The 27,083-nt window shown below is 37.8% G+C and overlaps 1 protein-coding gene across 1 annotated transcript in view; it reads right to left on the bottom strand.

The window, feature by feature from the left end:
- LOC124805345 overlaps positions 1-27,083 on the bottom strand; it is a 173,374-nt gene that overhangs the window by 86,267 nt on the left and 60,024 nt on the right. Inside the window, exons 2-3 of the mRNA XM_047265865.1 lie at positions 19,773-19,873; positions 1,243-1,484 (exon numbers count right to left, since the gene is read on the bottom strand). Coding sequence (XP_047121821.1) covers positions 1,243-1,484; positions 19,773-19,866 — 336 coding nt within the window. The 5' untranslated portion in view covers positions 19,867-19,873. The remainder of the gene's footprint in view (positions 1-1,242; positions 1,485-19,772; positions 19,874-27,083) is intronic.

Here is a 27,083-nt window from a genome sequence, read left to right as displayed (position 1 = left end):
TCCAGTCACACAATTGGTCTGATATTTCAACACTCATATTTTGTTCATTAGGCAGCAGTGTGGAACTTATTAAATGCGTTCCAGAAGTCGAGATAACACAACATCTACCTGGGTGCCTATATCTATTGCTTTCTGAGTGTCGTTGATGAACAGAGCAGGCTGGGTTTCACTTGCTCATTGTTTTCAGAACCTATATTGCTTCCTATCAAGGAGATTTTTAGCCTCCATAAGTGTCACAATATGCAAAGATAAAATATTCCAAAAATCTACAACTGACCAATGTCAGAGATATAGGCCTACAGTTTTGTGCATCTACTTGATGGCCCTTCTTTTAACCAGAAATAGCCTGAGCTTTTTTCCAATCATCTAGAACACTTTGTTCCTCCAAGTACCTGTGGCGCACTGTTGTTGGGACAGGGGGAATTCCTTTGCATACTCTCTACAGAATCTTATTAGTATTCCATCAGGTCCAGTGGCCTTCCGTCTGATGAGCAATTTCAGTTGCTTTTCTATCCCATGGTCACTTAATTTGATATCAGCCATTCTGTCATTTGTATGATGATTTCCACTGCGGAACTATTTTGAACAGGACGTTTAGTATTTTGGGCTTTTTTTGTGTTGTCCTCCATTTCAGCACCACTATGGTCACAGAGTTTCTGGATGGGTGGCTTTGATCTGTTCACCAAAACTTCTTTGGATTTTCTGTCAAGTTTCAAATTTGTTGAACACTTCATGCACAGCTATTTTGGCAACGATTAATTTTTATTTGTCTGTGAGTCTTTGGCTACATTTAAATTTATAGTGAAATAGTATAAATTAAAATGTAAAACTGACAAAAAATGCTTTTGGTAATACAACAGGATGTGTCAACAAAAAAAGCAACCACAGAAAGTAAGTTTCTGATTTAGTTTCAACATTCAGCATTGGTATTGGTATAACAGGCTAAGTTGTTATGCTCTGCTGAGTAATATATAACACTGTGGAGAAAATTTTGTTAGTTGTATATATATAGTGTGATCATTTTATTATAGAAAATATCTCTATGTGAACAATACTATGCATTACACTGCTTAAAATAGAAAAAAGTAAGACAGAACTCTCTGACAGTAGAAAAATTTAAGTTGTTCTTCCTATGCTGGTGCACAGTACATAAAAAATTAGATGTTCCTAAGAATACAACTTTATTTCAGTGTTTCATAAGTGCAAGGAATGCTAATCCAATCTGCAGTAATATTTACTTACAAGCTGTGCAATAAAAAGAAGAGAATTGAGAGTGACTGCTCTAAGACGTGAAGGCTCCAAACCAAGTAATCGAAATACAGCTGCCACTGTGTTGCCACCACTTCCACCCCTGTTCCTGCTGCGTGGGGTCTGTGGTTGCTTCAAGGCCAACAGGCCTGAACTAACTAGCTGTGCTACATTACAGCTGGTATTAAGACCAGTTATTTCAGCACCATGCTGCTGCTCTGCTTCTCGAAATGTCACTGTTGAACGAATTATATTCCATTGTATGTAGTTCCAAACATGATAAAGATAACTAAAATTCTATGATAACAAAGTTTAATTTAAAATCAATAACAAGATGTAAATTCATCAAGTTTTTCAGAAAAATTGTCTCTTGCTTTTTGAGATAATGAGAGAAAATAGGCATGCAAAACTAGGCGAAGTGATAACTGAAGCAAAGATACATCTGTTCAAATAGGAACAAATCAAATGTTATTTATGACTAAAAGCTACAAGCAAGACGAATCATAAATAACAATAAATATATCAATTAAAAACATAAAGTTGTCCTGTTTAGGAAAAGACAGAGAGACAGGAGCAGGAAGTTACCTAACATTGTTAGCCATGACAAGCAGAAGACATTCTTTGATTGATACTCCACTACTTTCAAAATGTTAACAAAGATAAACTGATGTTGCACTGTAGAGGGACAAAAATTCAGCTAAGTAAAAAATCTGTGCAATTTGCACATTTATTTACATATATAAGCCAACTTCAGAATTTTTCTTTGTGTGAGAGACCCTTGTGTTGGATAGGTCTACTTTGAAATTCTAGATTATGATATTCTTCTGTTCATGTCATGTTCACATAATGTTTCATTAATTGTATCAATTATCATGTACATCATAATTTATTATGCTTTTTTTTTTTTAAAATTTGTAAATACCACAAAAAACTCGTACTATATGGTCAAATGTAAATTTAATTTGTGATTTTTAGAAATTATTGGCCACATTATCCTTATTTTAAAAAATCATTCTTTATTTATCTGAAAAAAGGTACATTCCTGAGAATTTTTTGACACTGCAAATGCGTATGTTCATGAATTTTTTTAAATTACAAGTGTTGTGTGTAACCTATTTCATAGTAAATCAGCAATAACTAACAAAGTGTCACATTAATTTCTCTTTTAACAGGAGTGTATATTTTCAACATTTATAATAAATTAATGCTCTTACTGAATTCGTTGCTGATCACAACATAAAACATGTTTCAAAGAAACAGGAAATTTTGTACCAAGTTTTGTTGTTGTCATAATAGATATCTCATTTTGCTGTTAGTCACTTCAGTTCTAAAATACTACTGGCAATACTTGCAGCATGACAGACCCATAAATTAAAAGAGAATCGAAAAGCTTAGTTGAAAGTTATTTATTTACTGTTCTGTAAAATACCGCACCAGGCACAATGCGGATCCATGGTGTATGCTGTTCTCAGCTATTGGATGAGACAGTTGATGTTAACCAGCTGGTGCCCTGAGTACTGTCAGGCAATTGGAAGCTGCTGCAAATGGGCATGTTGGGAGGATTACCAAGAGTCATGTACCAGAAATACCAAAGGTATTTCTCCTGTGGATACCGTCCCTTCTGCAGGAAATTTAGGATCTATCACTACTTGTTGAGACGTAACAGGCCATTAAAACTGATTTAAAAAATATTTTTTGACCATAAACAGAAAATTTCTGACGTAAATACTCTAGGGGTGTAGGTAAACATGTACTTGTGGAATAGATACAACTAGGGCAGTTACTACATCGTAATTGTATTGAAGGGTGTAGGTCCTGTAATTGTTAGGGATATTGCCCTAAACACGAATGTTCTGTAATTAATAAAAATTACTTATGTATTGTTAATGAACAGTACTTAAAGAGTGTGTACACTTTTAAATTAATAAATGTGCTAAGATTCACTCATATGTTTAATATATAAGAGTCAATGTAATTTATGAAATACTGTACTAAAAACTAATTTTGTTTGTTATTTATTTAAAAAAGCATGTACAACAATACAGTAGATTGTTAACGATTATATAAATAGTGGGAGACATGTTGGCATGGGGGCAGTACTTTGTGTGACATTGGACAGAAAACATGTAGCTTGTTAAGCAACATTCATTTCATTATTGTAAGTATGTTAAAATTTATTTGAATTTTTGTAAAAGAAGGTTGGATTTTTCGAAATTACAATTATCAATATTCTGAAACTTAATACTTGATTAAATATTCATTGGACTTTTCAGTCTATTTTACAGTTATTGTCTAAGAATTCAGGACCATGGCAGTGACAGATATGGATGAGTAAAAAACCCCAAAATTATTTATAACTGCTAGCTAGTAACGTTTCATTGTCCACTTGACTGAGTGCCATGACAATGGTAGGTCTGGGTGTCCTGTGCTGTGAGACAGGTACAAAGGAGAACTTAGGTTGTTACACCCATTCCCCTAACCAACAAGTCTGAGATGCTGTCATCTGCTGAAACCAAAATAAAGCAGTGATTCACTTCACCTGTTAGGGATTGTGAAGGTGAGGCAAATACAAAAGGGTAGGGTCTATTAATCATTGGCAGTTCCAACATATGGCAAATAATTGTACCTCTTAGGGAAATGGCAGCAAGGAATGGGAAGGATCATCTTGTGCACTCTGTGTATATGCCTGGAGGCCTCATTCAGCATGTTGAAGATTCTGTTCCAGCAGTCACTGATAAAATATGCTGTAAACAACTCCAGATTGTGGCACACTATGGGATAAATTATGCCTGTAATCTCAGCTCCAAGGTGGATAATTTCAGCAGCTGGTAGGTAAGGTTGAGGAAATCGACCTTCCTCATGGAGTTTCAATGAAGCTTACAGTCTGTAGCATTGTCCCTGTAACAGCTCATGGCCCTGCTTCTGAGTCGAGTGGGAGGCTTAACCCAGACACTGTGAAGGTTCTATGACAAACTAGGCTGTGAATTCCTAGACTTGCACCATAGGGTTGAGAACTGTGGGGCTTCTCTAAATGGTTCACGTATGCACTACATATCAGTGGCTACTACACAGGTAGCAAACAATCTAGCTGCAGAAAACCTGGAAGTATCAGTGTAAGATCCAAAGAAATGCCCCCTATAGGAAAGTATATTAAAATCCTAGTCGTTAACTGCCAAAGGAATTGCAACAAAATGCCAACATCTGATGTGCTCCTAAAATGCAGTTAAGCTCACATAATGATAGGTACTGAAAGCTGTTTAAAACATGAAGTTACAGCAGTGAGATTTTTGGGAAAATTTCAGCATATCCTGAAAGAACAGGCAAATGGGAAATGGAGGTGGTTTATTCAGCACAGCAGACAAGAATCTCAAATCTACCAAGATAGAAATTAAAGCTGCATGAGAGTTACAACTTGGGTTGTCAGGTGTTCTGCTGGATATCAGCATCGTTTTTGCATGATATTTTGGTAACGTAACTCGTAACCTTCATCAGGTACAACCTGAGACTGCACCTGATGAAGGTTACAAGCTACGTTACTGAAATACTGTGCAAGAATGATGCTGATATCTGGTAGAACACCCGACAACCCAAGATGTCATTAGATCGCCGGGAAAGCCTGGAGAGTTGCATGAGAGTTGTTTGGGCAAGACTATATCAGGGATGGGCATGAAATTATATTTGGATCCTATTACTGACCACCAGAGCCTCCTCCTGATGCAACCAAAAACTTTAGAGACAACCTCAGTTCACACGTATGTTCCCAAATCATACTGTAATCATTGGAGGAGACTTTAACCATCTAACAATCATCTGGGATAATTACAGTTTTGTTAGTGGTGTGTATGACATCTTCTGAAACATTACTAAATGCCTTTTCCAAAAACTTCCCAGAACAAATTATTAAAACCCCACTTGTGATGGAAAAATAGTAGACCTAATGGCAACAAACAGACTGACCTCTTTCAGGACGTCCACACTGAAACTGGTATCAGTGACCATGTGGCTGTTGTAGCAAAAATGATTACCAAAGTACAAAGGGCAACTAAAACAAGTAGAAAGATATGTACATTCAGTAAACTAAATAAAGAAGCACTAGTGTCATACATCAATGAGCAACTTGAAACTTTTAGCTCAGGAGCATGCCAAGGAACTATGACACATGCTTAAAAGAATAGATGACTATGCACTGGGTATATGTAAACCAAGTAGAATATTTCATGGTAGGAGTGATCCTCCAGGGTATTCAGTCACTGTAAACCAACATCTAAAGAAACAGATACTACTGCAGAATAGGTGTAAAACAAAGCATAGGCTGGATTAAATGTCTTTGGCTGTCACAAGAGCAATGCATGAAGCCTTCAATGACTACCATAACACAATATTGTCAAAAGATATTTCACAAAACCCAAAGAAATGCTAGTCATAAGTAAAGGCTGTTAATGGCATTGAAGCTAGAGTCCAGTCACTCACAAGTGACACAACTGAAATTGAGAATAGCATAGCAAAATCAGAAATGCTTAACTCTATTTTCAGATGTCCCTTTACTACAGAAAGCCAAGTTCTTGTATCACTAAGAAATGAGTGACATAGATATTAGTGTCATTGGTGTTGAGAAAAAGCTGAAATCATTAAAATAGAAGAAAGTTCCAGGGTCAGATGGAATCCCTATCAGATTCCATACTGAATTTGTTGCTGAGTAAGCCCATCTCTTTAGTATAATCTACCAAAGATCCCTCAAACAAAAACCTTTGCCCATTAGTTGGAAGAAAGCATAGGCCACATCCGCTTACAAGAAAGGTAACAGCAGTAACTCACAAAACTACTGTCCAATATCCTTGACATCCATTTGTTGTATGTGTGACATCCTCCTTGTCAACCAGCGTGGATTCTGAAAACAGAGACCATGTGGAATCCAACTCACACTTTTCTCGCATGACATACTGAAAGCTATGGATCAAGGCAGTCATGTAGATGCAGTATTTCTCAATTTCCAAAAAGTATTTGACTCAGTACCACATCAATGCTTACTGTCGAATGTATGGCTGTAAGGGCTATCAACTGAACTTTGAGACTGGACTGAGAATTTTTTGGTAGGAAGCATATCATAAGTTATCTTGTATGGAGAGTCATTTAAAAACATGAAATAACTTCTTGTGTGCCCCAGGAAAGTGTGTTGGGGCCATTGCCATTCATGTTATATATTAACGACCTTGTGGTCAATATTAATAGCAAATTCAGACTTTTTGCAGATGATGCAATTATGTATAATGAAGTACTGTCTGAAAGAAGCTGCAGAAATATTCAGTCAGATCTTGGTAAGTTTCAAACTGGTGAAAGCTTGGCAACTTGCTTTACGTGTTAGAAACATAAAAAACAAACAAACAAAGAACCTAGTATAATATGACTGTGGTATCAATTAGTCACAGGTGGAATAGGTCAACTCATACAAATAACTGGGTGTAACAGTTTGTTGGGATATGGAATCTAATGATCACATAGGGTTCATTGGTAGAGTGCTAGGGAAATATGATCAGTCCTCAAAGGAGACTGCATACAAAACACTTGTGCAAGCTGTCCTAGAAAGTTACTCAGAAGTGTAAGACCTTTGCCAGATAATAATAAGAGGAGATATTGAACATATTCAAAGAAGGGAAGCATGATTGGTTACAGGTTTTTTCAACTTTTGAGAAAATGACACAAAGATGCTGAAAGAACTGGACTGGCTGACACTTGAAGACAAACACAGACTATCCCTGAAAACCGACTTAGGAAATTTCTAGAACCAAGTGCATGTGATGAATCTACGATTATATTGCAATCCTCCTAAGTATTGCTCCCTTAGGGATTGCAAAGAAAAGATTGGACTAATTATAGCATGCACACAGACATTTAATCACTCATTCATCCCATGCTCCACAGGTGAATGGAACTGGAGAATGCCTTAATAACTGGTATAATAGGACGTACCCTCTGCCATGCACTTTGCAGTGGTTTGGAGAGTACAGATGTAGATTCAGATGTAAAATCAACTTAGAGTAGTGTTGCATATGAATGTAATACAGAAGTATGGCACAATCTGTGATGAATAAACTCTCTGTGCACTGCTGCAGCAAAGTAAATGTACTTGGGTTTCTCAGTTGATTCCATATTTGGTAACAACTGCATTAAAATCATTTATGATAACTATGTGATAGGTTTCACATGGTGACTTGACTGCTATCAGAACCTATCCAACAGCACTGAGGCAGTAACCAATGGTTAGAGTTTGTGACACTTCTGGTCCTGTCTGGGGCATTAAAATAAAATAAAGTTTACTTTATTAATGTTTATGGCCATACACCGTCAATGGAACACATTGCATGGATAATTATTTAATGTTTATGATTCATGTGCACCTAATATTGTTCCTCAAAAACATATTCCTAAATAATTATGATGTTGGGCTAATTTTAAATAATTGTAGTCAACACACACAAGAATTAAAGTTCAGTTAATTGTTTATTATCCTCAGACATATGTGAAGAGTGTGGTGAATCACAAGACTAGTTGGGCTTAAATAACTCACTGAAATTAAATTTTACGAAGTCCCATTGAAAACTAATTATTCTCCAGCAACAACTGTTAGGCTGTTGAGTCCAGCATCATGCCCAGCAATAAGTCCTTTCAAAAGTTGCATAAAAGTTTTGTAAGCAATCTTCTTTGTGGCCTGATTGCATTTTTCCCAGTATCCTGCCAATGAATTGAAGTCTTCGATATGATTTACCTACGACTGAGCTATGTTATCATTCCATTTTGTATCCCTACAAATTGTTATAACCAATTATTTGTATGCAATAACTGGTGTCAACTGTGACTAGTATTGCAGTTGTAGGTTACTACATTTTTTCATTTTGTAAAATGCACAGTTTTAAAAGCAAGTTACCAATCCTTCCACCGCTTCGAAATCTTATCAAAATCTGACTGCATATTTGTGCAGCATTTTCATACTGATTTCATGGTAGATAACTGTATCATCTGCAAAAAGTCTGAGGTTACTATTAATATTGTCTGCGAGGTCACTAATATACTATATGAACATTAAGAGACACATTTCTTCTAATACCTAAGGGTGAGCTGCAGGTATGAATTTCTGGACTGGATGGAGAATCAATACCTGACCCATTTATGGGGGCCCTACAGTTATCAAAGCTATGGTGCAAATCTACACAGCTAAGTTTGCCACAGTATCTCAGAAGTCTCTAATTCAACCCATCCAGTCCACTCAGAACCAGAGACTGTGATCACCTCAAGGGAAAATGCTGTGAATTGTGAAGTTCATTGAAATTCCCTGAGCAAGGCTGGTCTGCTGAATCTTATCTGCCAGTCACTAGAATGATGCAAATGTGACCTCATAGCCTAGACAATGGGTATAATTTTTTCCAATATGCTCCACAATCTGCAGTTGGTTGTACGCTGTTCACTCGATGGCTGCTGGAACATCCTCTTCATCATGCTGAACGAGTCTTCCTGGCATATACACTGAGTGCACAAGATGATCCTACCCATCCCTTGCTGCCATTCTCATAAGGGATACCATTATTCACCATACATTTGACCTGCCAATGATTGGAAGGCAGCACGTCATATTTGTTGATTGAGAGGGATGGGATGGGGATGGAGGGGGGAGGGGGGGGGGGGGGAAGGGGTGAGGGGGAGCAAGGGGGGCATATGAGTGCAATACCCAGAGTTCTCCTTGGCCCTGGCTGCACTGTACAAGGGTGGTAAATCTACTACTCACATACCACTCACAGACAAGTGAATGATTGGTGATAAATATCACAATTTTAAACATGGCTGGCACAGCATCTGTAAATAAATTTTCAGTGTATAATGCATAAGTTTACTGTAAAATCTGTGACCAGGTTTTGGTACCAGTAAGAGTATCTTCTTCAGAAGGGAACTCACCTATAATCACAAATTAAACAACTAAAATACTTACACTTTACAACACTGAAATGAAGTACATGCCGTAAAACTGGTACTTACATAAATTTCATGATGTTAAAATTGTAAACATGCATGTTGAGCTAATGATCTCCAGTCAAGCAGTAGAAAACATCCAATAAAGTCCTCCACAGCAAATAAAGTCCTCCACAGAAACAGTAAAAATTGTTACACTGGTACAGCCTGTTAGAAGAGCAGACATAGGACTGAGTGAGTGGCAACTACCTGCACTGCCAAGTAAACATGGCGTAGAGTGCACCACTTACTGGGTGCTAGTAGCATGACAAATACTTAACTATATGAAATCCACAACTGTCACAGTAATACATCAGTATGATATGTATCTAGATGTTTAAACAAAGTAAATTGTGAAATTGTCTGTAGTATAAGAGAAAGAATGTATCCAAGATAAAAAAGGAATAAAATATTTTTTTGTAAAAATGACGATGACTATATGTTGCACAAAATGAAAATGTACTATGGCAGGATTTTATCAAGCAGTTACAGTAAGCAAAAAAGAGGGGAGGGGATAATACGCATTACATAATATCTGCAAACAGTATGTGTATACAGTGCCATACAGTGTGCTATCAGTAAGGAAGTACAGAGGCCATAAAGGAAAGGGAGAAACAATGTTTCTGAAATAGAAGTGAATGGAAGCATGAACCAAAGTATTATATATTTGTGAGCAATGGCTTAAAGCCATTAAAGAAGCTCATATCTCATACAGCTGAGTGTTTATCATGCTGCTAGCTCCCAGCAAGTGGCACACTCTATATCACATTTACCTGGCATTATAACTAGTTGTCACACACTCAGTCCAATGTCTGCTCTTTTATCATACTGTAAATGATGTATTCTCGATCTTCCTCTCACCATATCCACTGACAACAGCTTTCAATCATTAGACAGCAGTCAGGGCAATTGCTAGCAGCATATGAACAGCAACAACTCATCTCTTGTTAGAGAATAGCATTCACAGTGGGTCCAAATTGTGACTGCTGCAATGTTTTACAGAACAGCAGAAAAAAAACTTTAAACTAAGTCTAATTCTGAGATTGGGAAAAGATGTCAAAATGTAAATCTCGATCTAGTGTGGGGTGACAAAGCCTTAGACAGAGTGACATTCACAAAATTGCTGGGGATTCATGTGCATGAAGACTTAAATTTTAATGACCACATAATAAAACTTGCACAGAAACTTAATTCAGCCTGTTTTGCCCTCAGAATTATTGCAAATGTTTGTACCTCAGAGGGTACCAGAATGGCATATTTTGGCTATTTTCAATCTCTTGCCACATGTTGTTGTTGTTGTTGTGGTGGTCTTCAATCCTGAGACTGGTTTGATGCAGCTCTCCATGCTACTCTATCCTGTGCAAGCTTCTTCATCTCCCAGCACCTACCGCAACCTACATCTTTCTGAATCTGCTTAGTGCATTCATCTCTTGGTCTCCCTCTACGATTTTTACCCTCCACACTGCCCTCCAATAATAAATTGGTGATCCCTTGATGCCTCAGAACATGTCCTACCAACTGATCCCTTCTTCTAGTCAAGTTGTGCCACAAACTTCTCTTCTCCCCAATCCTATTCAATACTTCCTCATTAGTTATGTGATCTACCCATCTAATCTTCAGCATTCTTCTGTAGCACCACATTTCAAAAGCTTCTATTCTCTTCTTGTCCAAACTATTCATCATCCATGTTTCACTTCCATACATGGCTACACTCCATACAAATACTTTCAAAAATGACTTCCTGACACTTAAATCTATACTTGATGTTAACAAATTTCTCTTCTTCAGAAACGCTTTCCTTGCCATTGCCAGTCTACATTTTATATCCTCTCTACTTCGACCATCATCAGTTATTTTGCTCCCCAAATAGCAAAACTCCTTTACTTCTTTAAGTGTCTCATTTCCTAATCTAATTCCCTCAGCATCACCCGACTTAATTCGACTACATTCCATTATCCTCGTTTTGCTTTTGTTGATGTTCATCTTATATCCTCCTTTCAAGACACTATCCATTCCGTTCAACTGCTCTTCTAAGTCCTTTGCTGTCTCTGACAGAATTACAATGTCATCGGTGAACCTCAAAGTTTTTATTTCTTCTCCATGGATTTTAATACCTACTCCGAATTTTTCTTTTGTTTCCTTTACTGCTTGCTCAATATACAGATTGAATAACATCGGGGAGAGACTACAACCCTGTCTAACTCCCTTCCCAACCACTGCTTACCTTTCATGTCCCTCGACTCTTATAACTGCCATCTGGTTTCTGTACAAATTGTAAATAGCCTTGTGCTCTCTGTATTTTACCCCTGCCACCTTCAGAATTTGAAAGAGAGTATTCCAGTCAACATTGTCAAAAGCTTTCTCTAAGTCTACAAATGCTAGAAACGTAGGTTTGTCCTTCCTTAATCTAGCTTCTAAGATAAATCTTAGAGTCAGTATTGCCTCACAGGTTCCAACATTTTTACGGAATCCAAACTGATCTTCCCCGAGGTCAGCTTCTACTGGTTTTTCCATTCACCTGTAAAGAATTCGCGTTAGTATTTTGCAGCTGTGACTTATTAAACCGATAGTTTGGTAATTTTCACATCTGTCAACACCTGCTTTCTTTGGGATCGGAATTATTATATTCTTCTTGAAGTATGATGGTATTTCGCCTGTCTGATACATCTTGCTCACCAGATGGTAGAGTTTTGTTAGGCCTGGCTCTCCCAAGGCTGTCAGTAGCTCTAATGGAATGTTGTCTACTCCCGGGACCTTGTTTCGACTCAGGTCTTTCAGTGCTCTGTCAAACTCTTCACGCAGTATCGTATCTCCCATTTCATCTTCATCTACATACTCTTCCATTTCTATAATATTGTCCTCAAGTACATCGCCCTTCTTTGCTTAGAATTGGGTTTCCATCTGAGCTCTTGATGTTCATGCAAGTGGTTCTCTTGTCTCCAAAGGTCTCTTTAATTTTCCTGTAGGCAGTATCTATCTTACCCTTAGTGAGATAAACCTCTACATCCTTACATTTGTGCTCTAGCCATGCCTGCTTAGCCATTTTGCACTTCCTGTTGATCTCATATTTGAGACGTTTATATTCCTTTTTGCCTGCTTCATTTACTGCATTTTTATATTTTCTCCTTTCATCAATTAAATTCAATATTTCTTCTGTTACCCACGGATTTCTACTAGCCCTCGTCTTTTTACCTACTTGATCCTCTGCTGCCTTCACTACTTCATCCCTCAGAGCTACCCATTCTTCTTCTACCATATTTCTTTCCCCCATTCCTGTAAATTGTTCCCTTATGCTCTCCCTGAAACTCTGTACAACCTTTGGTTTAGTCAGTTTATCCAGGTCCCATCTCCTTAAATTCCCACCTTTTTGCAGTTTCTTCAGTTTCAATCTACAGATCATAACCAATAGATTGTGGTCAGAGTCCACATCTGCTCCTGGAAATGTCTTACAATTTAAAACCTGGTTCCTAAATCTCTGTCTTACCATTATATAATCTATCTGATACCTTTTAGTATCTCCAGGATTCTTCCATGTATACAACTTTCTTTTATGATTCTTGAACCAAGTGTTAGCTATGATTAAGTTATGCTCTGAGCAAAACTCTACCAGGTGGCTTCCTCTTTCAGTTCTTAGCCCCAATCCATATTCACCCAGTACATTTCCTTCTCTCCCTTTTCCTACTACCGAATTCCAGTCACCCATGACTATTACATTTTCATCACCCTTCACTATCTGAATAGCTTCTTTTATTTCATCATACATTTGTTCAATTTCTTCGTCATCTGCAGAGCTAGTTGGCATATAAACTTGTACTACTGTAGTAGGCGTGGGCTTCATATCTATCTTTGCCACAATAATGCGTTCACTACGCTGTTTGTAGTACCTTACCTGCATTCCTATTTTCCTATTCATTATTAAACCTACTCCTGCATTACCCCTATTTGATTTTGTGTATATAACCCTGTAGTCACCTGACCAGAAGTCTTGTTCCTCCTGCCACCGAACTTCACTAATTCCCACTATATCTAACTTTAACCTATTCATTTCCCTTTTTAAATTTTCTAACCTACCTGCCCGATTAAGGGATCTGACATTCCACGCTCCAATCTGTAGAATGCCAGTTTTCTTTCTCCTGATAACGACATCCTCTTGAGTAGTCCCCGCCCGGAGATCCGAATGGGGGACTATTTTACCTCTGGAATATTTTACCCAAGAGGACGCCATCATCATTTAACCATACAGTAAAGCTGCATGCTCTTGGGAAAAATTACGGCCGTAGTTTCCCCTTGCTTTCAGCCGTTCGCAGTACCAGCACAGGAAGGCTGTTTTGGTTAGTGTTACAAGGCCAGATCAATCAATTATCCAGACTGTTGCCCCTGCAACTACTGAAAAGGCTGCTGCTCCTCTTCAGGAACCACACGTTTCTCTGGCCTCTCAACAGATACCCCTCCGTTGTGGTTGCACCTACGGTACGGCTATCTGTATCGCTGAGGCACGCAAGCCTCCCCACCAACGGCAAGGTCCATGGTTCATGGTTCATGGTTCATTGCCATATACGGAATAATATTTTGGGGTTCCACAACAGGGCGCCTAAAACAAATTTTTTTGTTGCAGAAGAGGGCCATCTGAATAATAACTCACAGTCATCCACAGACACACTGCAAACCCGTATTCAAAAAGCTTAGAATACTTACTATACCATCATTATACATATACAAATGTGTATTGTATGTCAGGACGCACATTGCAGATTTTCAGACAAATGCCGACTTCCATACTACAATACCCGTAATAGCGCAGCACTCCATACTCAGTGAACAAAAAGAATAAATACACAAAGGCATGTGAGCCATATCGGTGCAAAACTGTACAACGCACTGCCAGTCAACATCAGGCAGTTAGAAGATGATAACAAATTTAAAACAGAACTTAAAAAATTTCTAGTAGAACAATGTTTTTATTCTGTAAATGACTATGTAGGTCCATAAATTTTTTCTGATGATATTTATAAAGGCAAAGTGGAAAATACTCTATCTGTAGCTAATCATTCATTACATTTACATACTTAAAGGACAGCTGTTGTGTGATGTAAATATATACTTAAGCAGTGTTGTGTATATAAGGACTTGCTGTTTAGGGAGGACAAAACTAAAGCCTTACAAAAAACAGACTATGCATTTAAAATAACAAGCAGGGATGTATATAGGCTATATTAATTTTATTGTATTATTATTAACTTCATTGTATTATTTTGTTTTGTACTTTTTTATGTATATATTGTTTGTGTCCCATTTCTTTGAAATGGCTTACATGTACCCTTGACAACATCCATACAATATTTATTGTCAAATGATGGATAAATAAAATAATAATAATAATAAATAATACAAAGTTCTACAGACTCAGAATACAAGAAATTTTTATTATTTAAATTTTACAATAAGGCTGCCTTTTTCATCCTCTACCTTACTGCTACTGTGACAACAATTGTCCAGTTCAAACCAGAATAGGCCGAATCATAATCAGCAAAGTCACCTTCTCAATAAAATCATGCAGCAGGGTCTCAGAGCAATAGCCATAGAACTGAGTTCCCTTTTCTTCTGAATCACCATAAGAGCAGTCACTAATTGTCTTAGTCGCAGTCACCAATTGTCTTAGTCTTCCTTATCTTTAAACTTCCTGCTGGACAGGTCTGAGACTAAAGGGTTAACATTCTCTTGCCCTCCCTTCCCCTGGCAATCATAACATGCAATCCTCATAAGAAAACAGATTGATACAATTTCTTTTTTCAAATATGAGTATGTTGTTTGCAGGTCAACACTCCTTTTAAAATCAGCCTACAGCCCTACTCACCATGTGAGACTACAAACTGGCATTATAAAAGGTGTCATTTTAGTAATCTGTTTTTGGCATTGTGGTGCTGTCTTCAATTTACTAAGCCATGTGGAGCCATCCAACTCTGCACTCAGGTGAACTAGGTGATAGCTTAGCACAGTCAATCTGGGCTACACATCACAGTCTACACAGTGTAGCCACTGCTACTGCTGCTGCTGCATCTGCACGAAGCTGCTCAAGCACCACCACAATGCTGGGTGATGCCACAATGTCTGTGCATGAGACTGCCACATTGACTGACGATCAGCAGACATAAGTCATGAGCTTTACTTTCAATGAGAAGATACTGCCAAGGTGAGGTCACCAGAGACGTGTAGCGGGAACTACCATGAAGACTTTTTGTTTGTTTTGAGGTGTATTTGTTTAAAAGGATGCCCATGATCAGGTCAAGGGAGAGCTGGAGATGGATGCACAATTGCAACCAAGGGTTTAGCAGCTCCAGGGATTGTGAGGATAAGATTAGAATAATTACTGCTTGCACGGAGGCATTCAGACATTCATTTTTTCCACGCTCCATATGTGAATGGAACAGAAAGAAACCCTAATAACTGGTACAATGGGATATACCCTCTGCCATGTACCTAACTTTGGTTTGCTGAGTATAGATGTAGATAAATGAGATATGATACAATTAGCATGAAAATCACATTTAAATTTTATGTAAAGTTTTAAGATTTAGGTTTTCAAAGTGAATTCATGTGACACAGGACTTTAATTAGGCAGCAAAGAAGTACTGCAAGTTTCCTTATATTTGTATAGGCCTATGTTAATAACTGTGCACAATGCATGGATTTTGCTTGTAGCTTGTGTCATGACACCTTCTACACTAGCATGCCAGAGATGAACACCAACAGTTTATCACATTAAAAACAACTAAAATTGTGGAGCCCCATTAAGCACATCTTTTGTATGAGGCAGCTAACAATGCCACACAGCCACAGTATCTCGTGAACCAGTTCAGGATATTTACAAAAACACAACAGAATACTTTTTGGCACTGTTTTGCTTTTCCTTCAATCATGGCTTCTCATGCCAATCACCTCTTGATAATAGGTTTTCACAAATTCTCGTTATTGTTTGTCCTTACACAAGCCATTCTGTTCAGAGCTAAATGTTTAAAATCCTTCTTGAGATATGACAGTACTATAATTTTATTTGGTTTACAGATAATTTTTTCTGCCTATTTTAACTGTCCTTTGTCCTTTAGTAATCATGGTTACTACAACATCATAGTCACTGATGCCAGTTGTAATGTGAATATATAAAAAAGAGGTCATGTCTATTTGTTGCCATTAGATCTAATATATTTCTATCATGAGGTGACTTCCATACTATTCTAAGTAGTTATTATTCTGCAGACAGGTAATTTTACAGTTTTAACAGAATAATTTCACATTTTATTGGAGAGTTAGATGTAGAGGCAGAGTTCATAAACAGAGCTGTATTTGATTTCTTGCAATTTGATTTAAGCCCATTAAATAATACACACACACACACACACACACACACACACACACACACACACACACACACACACACACACAAAAAATAGTGATCTCCTGTTCTCATATTGTTGTTAGAGATAATGTTTATCATTTCCCAGCACCACTTACTTCTGAGCATGATCACACACACACTGCTGTAGAGGTAGCAGTGTAAAAAGAAGAAGAAGAAGAAGAAGAAGAAGAAGAAGAAGAAGAAGAAGAGATGAAGACAGTGAAAAATTGTCACTAGTGTAGTGTAACCTCATACATTAAATCATCATCTTCTGTAGATTCAGTGAGGAAGGAGAACCTTTAGGGACACGGATACAGTAACAAATGACAAGAAAATCTCAAATAATACAGCTAGAAATAATAATGAAATAGAGTCTAATGCTATGATGCACATTACTAATATATGATTCCTTGTTTTTTATTGTTTGATGAAGAGTGCTCTGCATATATTGGACATTTTTTAGGCTAGAGAAATCCCTCCATAGGCCTGACAAGGTGTCTTTTGAGCTCAGACAGAGTAGCATCTGTCACAGCAGATTGGAGAAAGAAAATTATAAAATATTATTGGTTAACTGCAGAAGTGTCTATGTAAAGGTCCTGGAACTAATTTCACTTATAAAAGGTAACAAAGCCTGCACAGTGTTGCAGACAGAGAGCTGGCTGGAACCAGAGTCTAATAGCAATGAAATTTTAAACTCTGATTGGAATGTTTATAGCAAAGATAGGTTGAATGCTGGGAGTGTAGGTATGTTTGCAGCAATAAAAAAATATAATAACATCTAGTGAGACTAGTATAGGTTCAGAAAGCAAAATAATTTGTGTGAAGATAAAAGTTAAAAGTTAATAAAACAGGGTCATTGGATGCTTGTATAGACCCCCACCTCACAACAGTAGTTTCTTAACAGTTGAGGGAAAACTTAGAGAACACTACATGTAAATTTTGTGGTCATATTACAGTTTTAAGTGGAGATTTCTATTTAGCAGCTGTAGACTGGAAGACTTCAGTGATTAGATTGGGTAGTAGGGGCAGAGAATCATGTTTAATTGTTCTAAATGCCTTCCCCAAAAATTACATTGAGCAAGTTAATCAGAGAACTGACTTCTGAAGATAATACCTCAGACCTGCTATTGACACACAGACCAAACTTTTTGACTCAGTTGTCATAGAAGAGGAAATCAGTGACCATAATGCCATAACAGAACCACTGAACATGGCTGTAAATAGGAACACAAAGAAAGCAGAAAGAGCTTTCCGTTTAGCAAGAATGACAGGAAAGATATTTCAGATTACTTGACAGGTCATCATAAAAATTTAATCTCCAGCACTGATATTGCTGAGCATTAATGGACAATGTTCAAGAGCATCATTCAATGTGGCCCAACCATAATTGTGAGGGATGGAAAGTCCTAGTGTGGTTTGAAAACCATGTTTGGAAGCTGCTATGAGAGCAAAATGAACCTTACTACAAACTTAAATGTAGCCAAAGCCTCAAAGACAAACAAAAGCTCAACGAAGTGAAAATTAGTCTAAGGAGGGCTAGGCATGAAGAGTTCAATGAATAAAAAAGTAAAACTCAATCTAACTACTGCATAGAAAATCCAATGAAGTTCTGGTCTTAGGTTTAAGCAGTAAGTGGACTTTTCATTTGTTTTGAATATTTAGTTTATTGTTGATAGTCGAAAAGATTATATGTATTTTCAAGTGTTCAGTGAATTCTTACTTTTGAAAAAGATGTATCAAAGAATTTGCATTAAATTTTGCTTGAAAAATGGAATAAAGTGCATTACCACATTCATGTGCTTGACTGTGGCTTTTGGTGAATCGACTGTCAGTAAGAAAAGAGTTTTTGAGTAGTATAAATGTTTCAAAGAGCAGTTAGAAGATGTTGAAGATGATGACTGTCCTGGATGCCCTAGCACATAGATTACCGATGACAATGTGGAAGAAGTAAAGAAAATAGTTCTGGAAAATTGCCAAATCACAATCAGAGAAGTTGCTGACAATTTTGGCATATCCTTCTGCTCATGGCAAGCATTTTGCAGATGTTTTGGGCTTGAAACACTTAGCAGAAAAGTTTGTTCTGAAATTGTTGAATTTCAACCAAAAACTACATCATATAAAAATTGCTTGGGAATTGCTGAATGAAATCAACAATGATCTAGAACTTTCAAAGAGTGTTATAACAGTTGGGAAAACATGGATATATGGCTATGATGTTGAAGCCAAGGCCCAATAATCCCAATGGAAACAGCCTGAAGAGCCAAGTCTGAAAAACATTTATCAAGTTTGTTCACATGTATAGGTTCTTCTCACTGTTTTGATTACTGTTTTCTTTTATTACAGTGGCATAGTACATCATGAGTTCCTGCCTTAGGTTCATATGGCCAATAATGAATACTAATTGAAAGTTATGCTTTGTGTGTGTGAAGCATCCGAAGACAATAACCAGATTATGGCAAAACCAGTTGTGAAAATTGGGTACCGATAATGCTCCCGCTCTCACCTAAATGCTTGATCATGATTTTTTGGCAAAAGCTAAACTCTTATGTTGCATCAGCTACCATGTGCACTGGACATGGCCCCCTACAACTTCTTTCTATTCCCACGGCCGAAGAGAACCGTGAAAGGATGTTGTTTTGCCACCACTGATGATATAAAAACAGAATCGCTGAAGGAGACAAACACCATACAAAAAAGTGAGTTCCAGAAGAGCTTCCAATACTGAAAAAAGCACTAGCACAAGTTTATTATATTTGAGGGCGATTACTTTGAAGTGGTCAAAGTTGATGTTGTTGAAGATTCTTTAAGAAAAACAAAAATACCCAGTACTTTTTGATCACATCTCATATATTACTTCCACTTACATATCTCTCATGAAAAGACCATCAAGATATAATTAGAGAGATTCGAGCCCACATGGAGGCTTACCAGCAATTGTTCTTCCTAAAAATGTATGTGACTGAAAAAGGAAAAGGGACACTGGTACACAAAGTGCTCTCAATTGCTCTCAATTATAAACTGTAAAGGGGCTTGATGAGTATAGACATAGATGTAGATGTAAACTAATGTTAAATAAATAAGTTACATTTTAATTTTTACAACAGCATTATATTTAAATTTCATCACTACTTACTGTCACTGCACATCAAGCCTTGAGCATTCTGAGCAACCCAAGAGTTCATTATAGTGAGAAGCAACAGTGGCTGCACAAACATTGTTATATGCATTCACAACCTGAAAGCAGTCCAAAAAGTTACAGTATTGGTAACTGCATTATATCTGAAAAAACTGATTGACTACATCCATACAAAGTGAACTAAAAACTACATGGAAAATATTAACAGCATTTATATTCCAAGGGGTTAAAAGCATAACATTATCATTCTCTGTTACAAATTCATGCAATGAAATTATCTTAAAGAATTAATACAACAATGAGACAACTTTTCGATTCTAGTTTTGTGCACAAGTTAACAGAAAATTCAGATTTCAATTGTGGATGTCAGAAAAGTTGTGCACTGTATCAAGTTTCTTCAACCACTGACATATTGAGTTCTACTTATCACATGATGAAGAAAGATCAGGAATGAGTAAAAATGTAAAGGAAGGTGACGGTACAGGTTTGATTCCTGGCTCATTACACAGAAAGTTTCATATACGCAGAGAAAGGTTCATTTTGGAGTCAAAACATATGGTTACCATAACTGTGAGTATGTACTTTTATGGGCTACATTATTAATTAAATAATAACTGTTATTTATTATTATTATTATTATTAAATAAGTGTTATTAAACTACAATAACAGTAATTCCAGGATGGAAACATTCAATAAAAAGGACAAAAGACAACCACTCACCTATAGCTTAGAAATTTGTTACAACAAACAAACTTCAATAATTTTGAAGTTACTGCTCTTTTTCTAGTGGAAACATGATGTCTCTCTATCCCTCTCCCCTCTCCCCCTCCCCTCTCCTCAGCCATCTCCCCCCTCCCCCCCCCCCCACCCCCCACCACCACCACCACCACCACCACCACACATACACAATCACAGGTACACAAGTACACTGCTGCTGTGATACAGATTGAGTGGTTGCTCACGTTCACATACGTGAGAGGTAGGGGTAACTGAGAAGGGGCACATCACGGGATACTGGGTGTGGGGGGAGCAGGTGGTTCTCTATTAAAGTAATGACATGAGGCCTGGAAAGAAATATGGGAGAGGAAAGGTTCAGGAGTGGGAAGGAGTCTAGCAGAGGTTCGGACCAGAGTACTGTGAGAACAAAAGATTTACTGGAGGGCAGTTCCCACCTGAACAGGCATTTGCAACAACAGAAACCACATATATAAATATATGCAACTTGATAGCAATTAAGGATCTTTCAGTACAGATGCACTCTTCAGCCAGCCTCTTGAGAGAATCAGCACGTGGCTGTGAGAAAAAGGACAATGGACAGGGGACACTAAGTATGAAGTGAGTGACAAGTTGGGAATTTGGCTTGGGCATGCTCGGATAGCTGAAACAGTTAAGGCGACCACTTACATAAACAAGGAAACCCCCATTAGAGTCCTGGTCTGGCACAAATTTACACTTGTTGCCACTGAATTTATTTCAATGCCAGATTGCAGCTAGGTCAGAGTTTCAACTTCGTCATGCTGTGGGATCAAAACAAATAGTGTCTGCTCTTTCAGACATGTGTAGCAGCAAGATGATGAATTAATTGTTAACACATCTCCTTTGTCAGAAGTTATAACTAATAAGTCTATTTGAGAAAGATTATCTGCCTTTGATGCACAATTATAATTACATTATTGACAGATTCTTGTCAATAATATAAACGTGATTGTTTGGATTTTTGTAGTCCTATGGTATTTGGTATTTTTAAAAAGGGAAATGGATAGGTTAAAGTTAGATATAGTGGGAATTAGTGAAGTTCGGTGGCAGGAGGAACAAGACTTTTGGTCAGGTGAATACAGGGTTATAAATACAAAATCAAATAGGGGTAATGCAGGAGTAGGTTTAATAATGAATAAAAAAATAGGAGTGTGGTTAAGCTACTACAAACAGCATAGTGAACGCATTATTGTGGACAAGATAGACACGAAGCCCACACCTACTACAATAGTACAAGTTTATATGCCAACTAGCTCTGCAGATGATGAAGAAATTGATGAAATGTATGATGAGATAAAAGAAATTATTCAGATAGTTAAGGGAGACAAAAATTTAATAGTCATGGGTGACTGGAATTCGAGTGTAGGAAAAGGGAGAGAAGGAAACATAGTAGGTGAATATGGATTGGGGGTAAGAAATGAATGAGGAACCTATCTGTTAGAAGTTTGCACAGAGCATAACTTAATCATAGCTAACACTTGGTTCAAGAATCATAAAAGAAGGTTGTATACATGGAAGAATCCCGGAGATACTAAAAGGCATCGGATAGATTATATAATGGTAAGACAGAGATTTAGGAACCAGGTTTTAAGTTGTAAGATATTTCCAGGGGCAGATGTGGACTCTGACCACAATCTATTAGTTATGAACTGCAGATTAAAATTGAAGAAACTGCAAAAAGGTGAGAATTTAAGGAGATGGGACCTGGATAAACTGACTAAACCAGAGGTTGTGCAGAGTTTCAGGGGGAGCATAAGGGAACAATTGACAGCAGTGGGGGAAAGAAGTACAGTAGAAGAAGAATGGGTAGCTCTGAGGGATGAAGTAGTGAAGGCAGCAGAGGATCAAGTAGGTAAAAAGACGAGGGCTAATAGAAATCCTTGGGTAACAGAAGAAATATTGAATTTAATTGATGCAAGGAGGAAACATAAAAATGTAGTAAATGAAGCAGGCAAAAAGGAATACAAACATCTCAAAAATGAGATTGACAGGAAGTGCAAAATGGCTAAGCAGGGATGGCTAGAGGACAAAGGTAAGGATGTAGAGGCTTATCTCACTAGGGGCAAGATAGATGCTGCCTACAGGAAAATTAAAGAGACCTTTGGAGAAAAGAGAACCACTTGTATGAATATCAAGAGCTCAAATGGAAACCCAGTCCTAACCAAAGAAGGGAAAGCGGAAAGGTGGAAGGAGTATATAGAAGATCTATACAAGGTTCAAATGGCTCTGAGCACTATGAGACTTAACTACTGTGGTCATCAGTCCCCTAGAACTTAGAACTACTTAAACCTAACTAACCAAAGGACATCACACACATCCATGCCCGAGGCAGGATGAGAACCTGCGACCGTAGCGGTCACGCGATTCCAGACTGTAGCGCCTATAACCACACGGCCACTCCGGCCGGCGATCTATACAAGGGCAATGTACTTGAGGACAATATTATAGAAATGGAAGAGAATGTAGATGAAGATGAAATGGGAGATACGATACTGCGTGAAGAGTTTGACAGAGCACTGAAAGACCTGAGCCAAAACAAGGTCCCGGGAGTAGACAACATTCCATTAGAACTACTGACGGCCTTGGGAGAGCTAGTCCTGACAAAACTCTACCATCTGGTGAGCAAGATGTATGAGACAGGCGAAGTACCCTCAGACTTCAAGAAGAATATAATAATTCCAATCCCAAAGAAAGCAGGTGTTGACAGATATGAAAATTACCGAACTATCAGTTTAATAAGTCACAGCTGCAAAATACTAACGCAAATTCTTTACAGATGAATGGAAAAACTGATAGAAGCCGACCTCGGGGAAGATCAGTTTGGATTCCGTAGAAATATGGGAACACGTGAGGCAATACTGACCTTACGACTTATCTTAGAAGAAAGATTAAGGAAGGGCAAACCTACATTTCTAGTATTTGTAGACTTAGAGAAAGCTTTTGACAATGTTGACTGGAATACTCTCTTTCAAATTCTGAAGGTGGCAGGGGTAAGATACAGGGAGCGAAAGGCTATTTACAATTTGTACAGAAACCAGATGGCAGTTATAAGAGTCGAGGAGCATGAAAGGGAAGCAGTGGTTGGGAAGGGAGTGAGACAGGGTTGTAGCCTCTCCCCAATGTTATTCAATCTGTATATTGAGCAAGCAGTGAAGGAAACAAAAAAAATTTCGGAGTAGGTATTAAAATCCATGGAGAAGAAATAAAAACTTTGAGGTTCACCGATGACATTGTAATTCTGTCAGAGACCGGAAAGGACTTGGAAGAGGAGTTGAACGGAATGGACAGTGTCTTGAAAGGAGGATATAAGATAAACATCAACAAAAGCAAAATGAGGATAATGGAATGTAGTCGAATTAAGTCGGGTGATGCTGAGAGAATTAGATTAGGAAATGAGACACATAAAGTAGTAAAGGAGTTTTGCTATTTGGGGAGCAAAATAGCTGATGATGGTCGAAGTAGAGAAGATATAAAATGTAGACTGGCAATGGCAAGGAAAGTGTTTCTGAAGAAGAAAAATTTGTTAACATCGAGTATAGATTTAAGTGTCAGGAAGTCGTTTCTGAAAGTATTTGTATGGAGTGTAGCCATGTATGGAAGTGAAACATGGACAATAAATAGTTTGAACAGGAAGAGAATAGAAGCTTTTGAAATGTGGTGCTACAGAAGAATGCTGAAGATTAGGTGGGTAGATCACATAACTAATGAGGAGATATTGAATAGAATTGGGGAGAAGAGGAGTTTGTGGCAAAACTTGACAAGAAGAAGGGACCGGTTGGTAGGACATGTTCTGAGGCATCAAGGGATCACAAATTTAGCATTGGAGGGCAGCGTGGGGGGTAAAAATCGTAGAGGGAGACCAAGAGATGAATACACTAAGCAGATTCAGAAGGATGTAGGTTGCAGTAGGTACTGGGAATGAAGAAACTTGCACAGGATAGGGTAGCATGGAGAGATGCATCAAACCAGTCTCAGGACTGAAGACCACAACAACAACAACAACAACAACAACAACAACATGGTATTTGGTATTTGTTTTCTGGCGTCTCTGATGTTTACACAACATTATATACTGATATGCTGCAAGACTAAGTACAAATGAATTGGTGTTAATGTTTAGTAAATTGATTACTTACGAAAAGGATGGAGTCAAGCACAGCTAAGCATTCACATTTAAACTTTATGTTATGCAAAAACAAATTTTAAATCTTTATGGAGAGTTAAAAGAAGACAAAAAAGTGTATTTTTTAATAAAGGCACACGCCTTCATGCACATACTAAGCAAACTGGGGTGTGTAGGTCGACTGATGTGTGTAGGTCGACTGATGTATCAAGGATAACTTCTCGTGTGGCCTTTTCAATGTCACAGGCACACAAGAATGACGCTAAGTGCCATTAATGCCAGTGGGTTCATGTCCTGTATGAACAATGCAAAGTGACGCCCACACAAGGTTGTCCGGTATACTTCTTCTTATTCTGATTTCCATATGACAGTCTTCTCCTTATACTATACTATAATCCTTAAAGTTAATTTTTCTTTTGCTATCCTATCTGTATTAGTTTGATGAAGAATGCTGGCTACTATTTCACTGATTGCCCTTATGTGGTTTGGATCACAGGTGTTTCCTAGCACTGTGCGTACAAGTAGGATAAAATACAGAGCAATGATGGCGCAACCATATTTATTGTTGGTTATCTTCCTCCATATTTCCATTGTCAGCAGAAATAATTAATGCATAATACACAATTAAAGACTACTCGAGACTCAGAGTAGTGGGTAATAGTGAAAGGGGTGGACTACAACATCCTGTCACATTCCAATTAATGATCATGATTTACAGCTCTTGCAAGAAAGTCCTGTGTCAGGATAAAGTGAATGGTAGTAATATCTCACTGATGCATTTTATTTTCCGGGTAAGTCATCAGCGGGTGTCCTTAATGTATGGCGCAATAAAGAGTAAAACTATGTTTTTATATTATTAGCTGTCAGAAGATATTTGTGTGTAAATCAAAGAATGTTATATAACAGGGACCAACCGAATGAGGTGGTGTAACTGTTAAGGCATTAACTTCATATTCAGGAGGACATGGTCCACTCTCTCTGGCCATCTTGATTTGGGTTTTGCTACATCACTTCAGACAAATGCATGACTGGTTCCTTCATCAAGGCCATGGCCAACCACCTGTCCTATCCTTATAGAGCACACTTAGCTATCCTGTGTATATCTATATTTTGAGCTACTGATTTTTATTGTATTATAATGACAACTCCCATATCATTATTAGATGGTCCTGGGATGAAATAAATAAATAATAAACACCCCCCTGAAACTCCATTATTTCTGCAGAGGGCAAACAACAAGCATTTAAAATAATGTAACAAACATAATCCATATGTTAAAGCTGTGAATTCTCTGATCCTACCTTTTCGGAGTGTGAATGTCCTGGAAAAAAGAGCACCCACATGTGACATTGACACAATTACCTGAGAGCATTAACCAATGTGAAGCACCAAAGCTACTTGTGCCTAATTTGCAGAAATTACGTAAAAATGGCACAAGTTATAAATAATAAAAGGTGAAGATGTTTTATGTGTATTTGATGCAGTAGCTAACAGACGACTATGCTTAAGAGCATGTGTGTTCCAAATATTAAATATTAATCTAAATATTGTTTAGAATGCTACACAAATCTGTATCACATGGCATGAGATTGCGCTATAATCTATCCTATCTATACTGACTAGAGGATCAGGGCTACAAATGATGTATTAACTTCCTGGCAGATTAAAACTGTGTGCCCGACGGAGACTCGAACTCGGTCGGGCACACAGTTTTAATCTGCCAGGAAGTTTCATATCAGCGCACACTCCGCTGCAGAGTGAAAATCTCATTCTGGATGTATTAACTGTCTAACAGATCTCTGTAGCAGGTGCTTCCTGCAAACTACACCTACAGATAAGAAGTAGTGAGCAGTAACTAATCATGGGTACTTTCAATATACTTAGCACCTTCACACTCACGCCACATATATATTGTGCTTATTGAAGTGACATTAATGTTGAATGATTAAACAACATGCTTAAAATGCCATATATACAGGGTGTTTCAAAAATGACCGGTATATTTGAAACGGCAATAAAAACTAAACGAGCAGCGATAGAAATACACCGTTTGTTGCAATATGCTTGGGACAACAGTACATTTTCAGGCAGACAAACTTTCGAAATTACAGTAGTTACAATTTTCAACAACAGATGGCGCTGCCGTCTGGGACACTCTATAGTACGATATTTTCCACATATCCACCATGCGTAGCAATAATATGGCGTAGTCTCTGAATGAAATTACCCAAAACCTTTGACAGCGTGTCTGGCGGAATGGCTTCACATGCAGATGAGATGTACTGCTTCAGCTGTTCAATTGTTTCTCGATTCTGGCGGTACACCTGGTCTTTCAAGTGTCCCCACAGAAAGAAGTCACAGGGGTTCATGTCTGGCGAATAGGGAGGCCAATCCATGCCGCCTCCTGTATGTTTCGGATAGCCCAAAG

Source organism: Schistocerca piceifrons, chromosome 7 (assembly GCF_021461385.2).
Source record: "Schistocerca piceifrons isolate TAMUIC-IGC-003096 chromosome 7, iqSchPice1.1, whole genome shotgun sequence".
In the NCBI taxonomy this organism is placed as follows: Eukaryota; Metazoa; Arthropoda; class Insecta; order Orthoptera; family Acrididae; genus Schistocerca; species Schistocerca piceifrons.
This window is presented reverse-complemented; position numbering and strand designations above follow the sequence as displayed.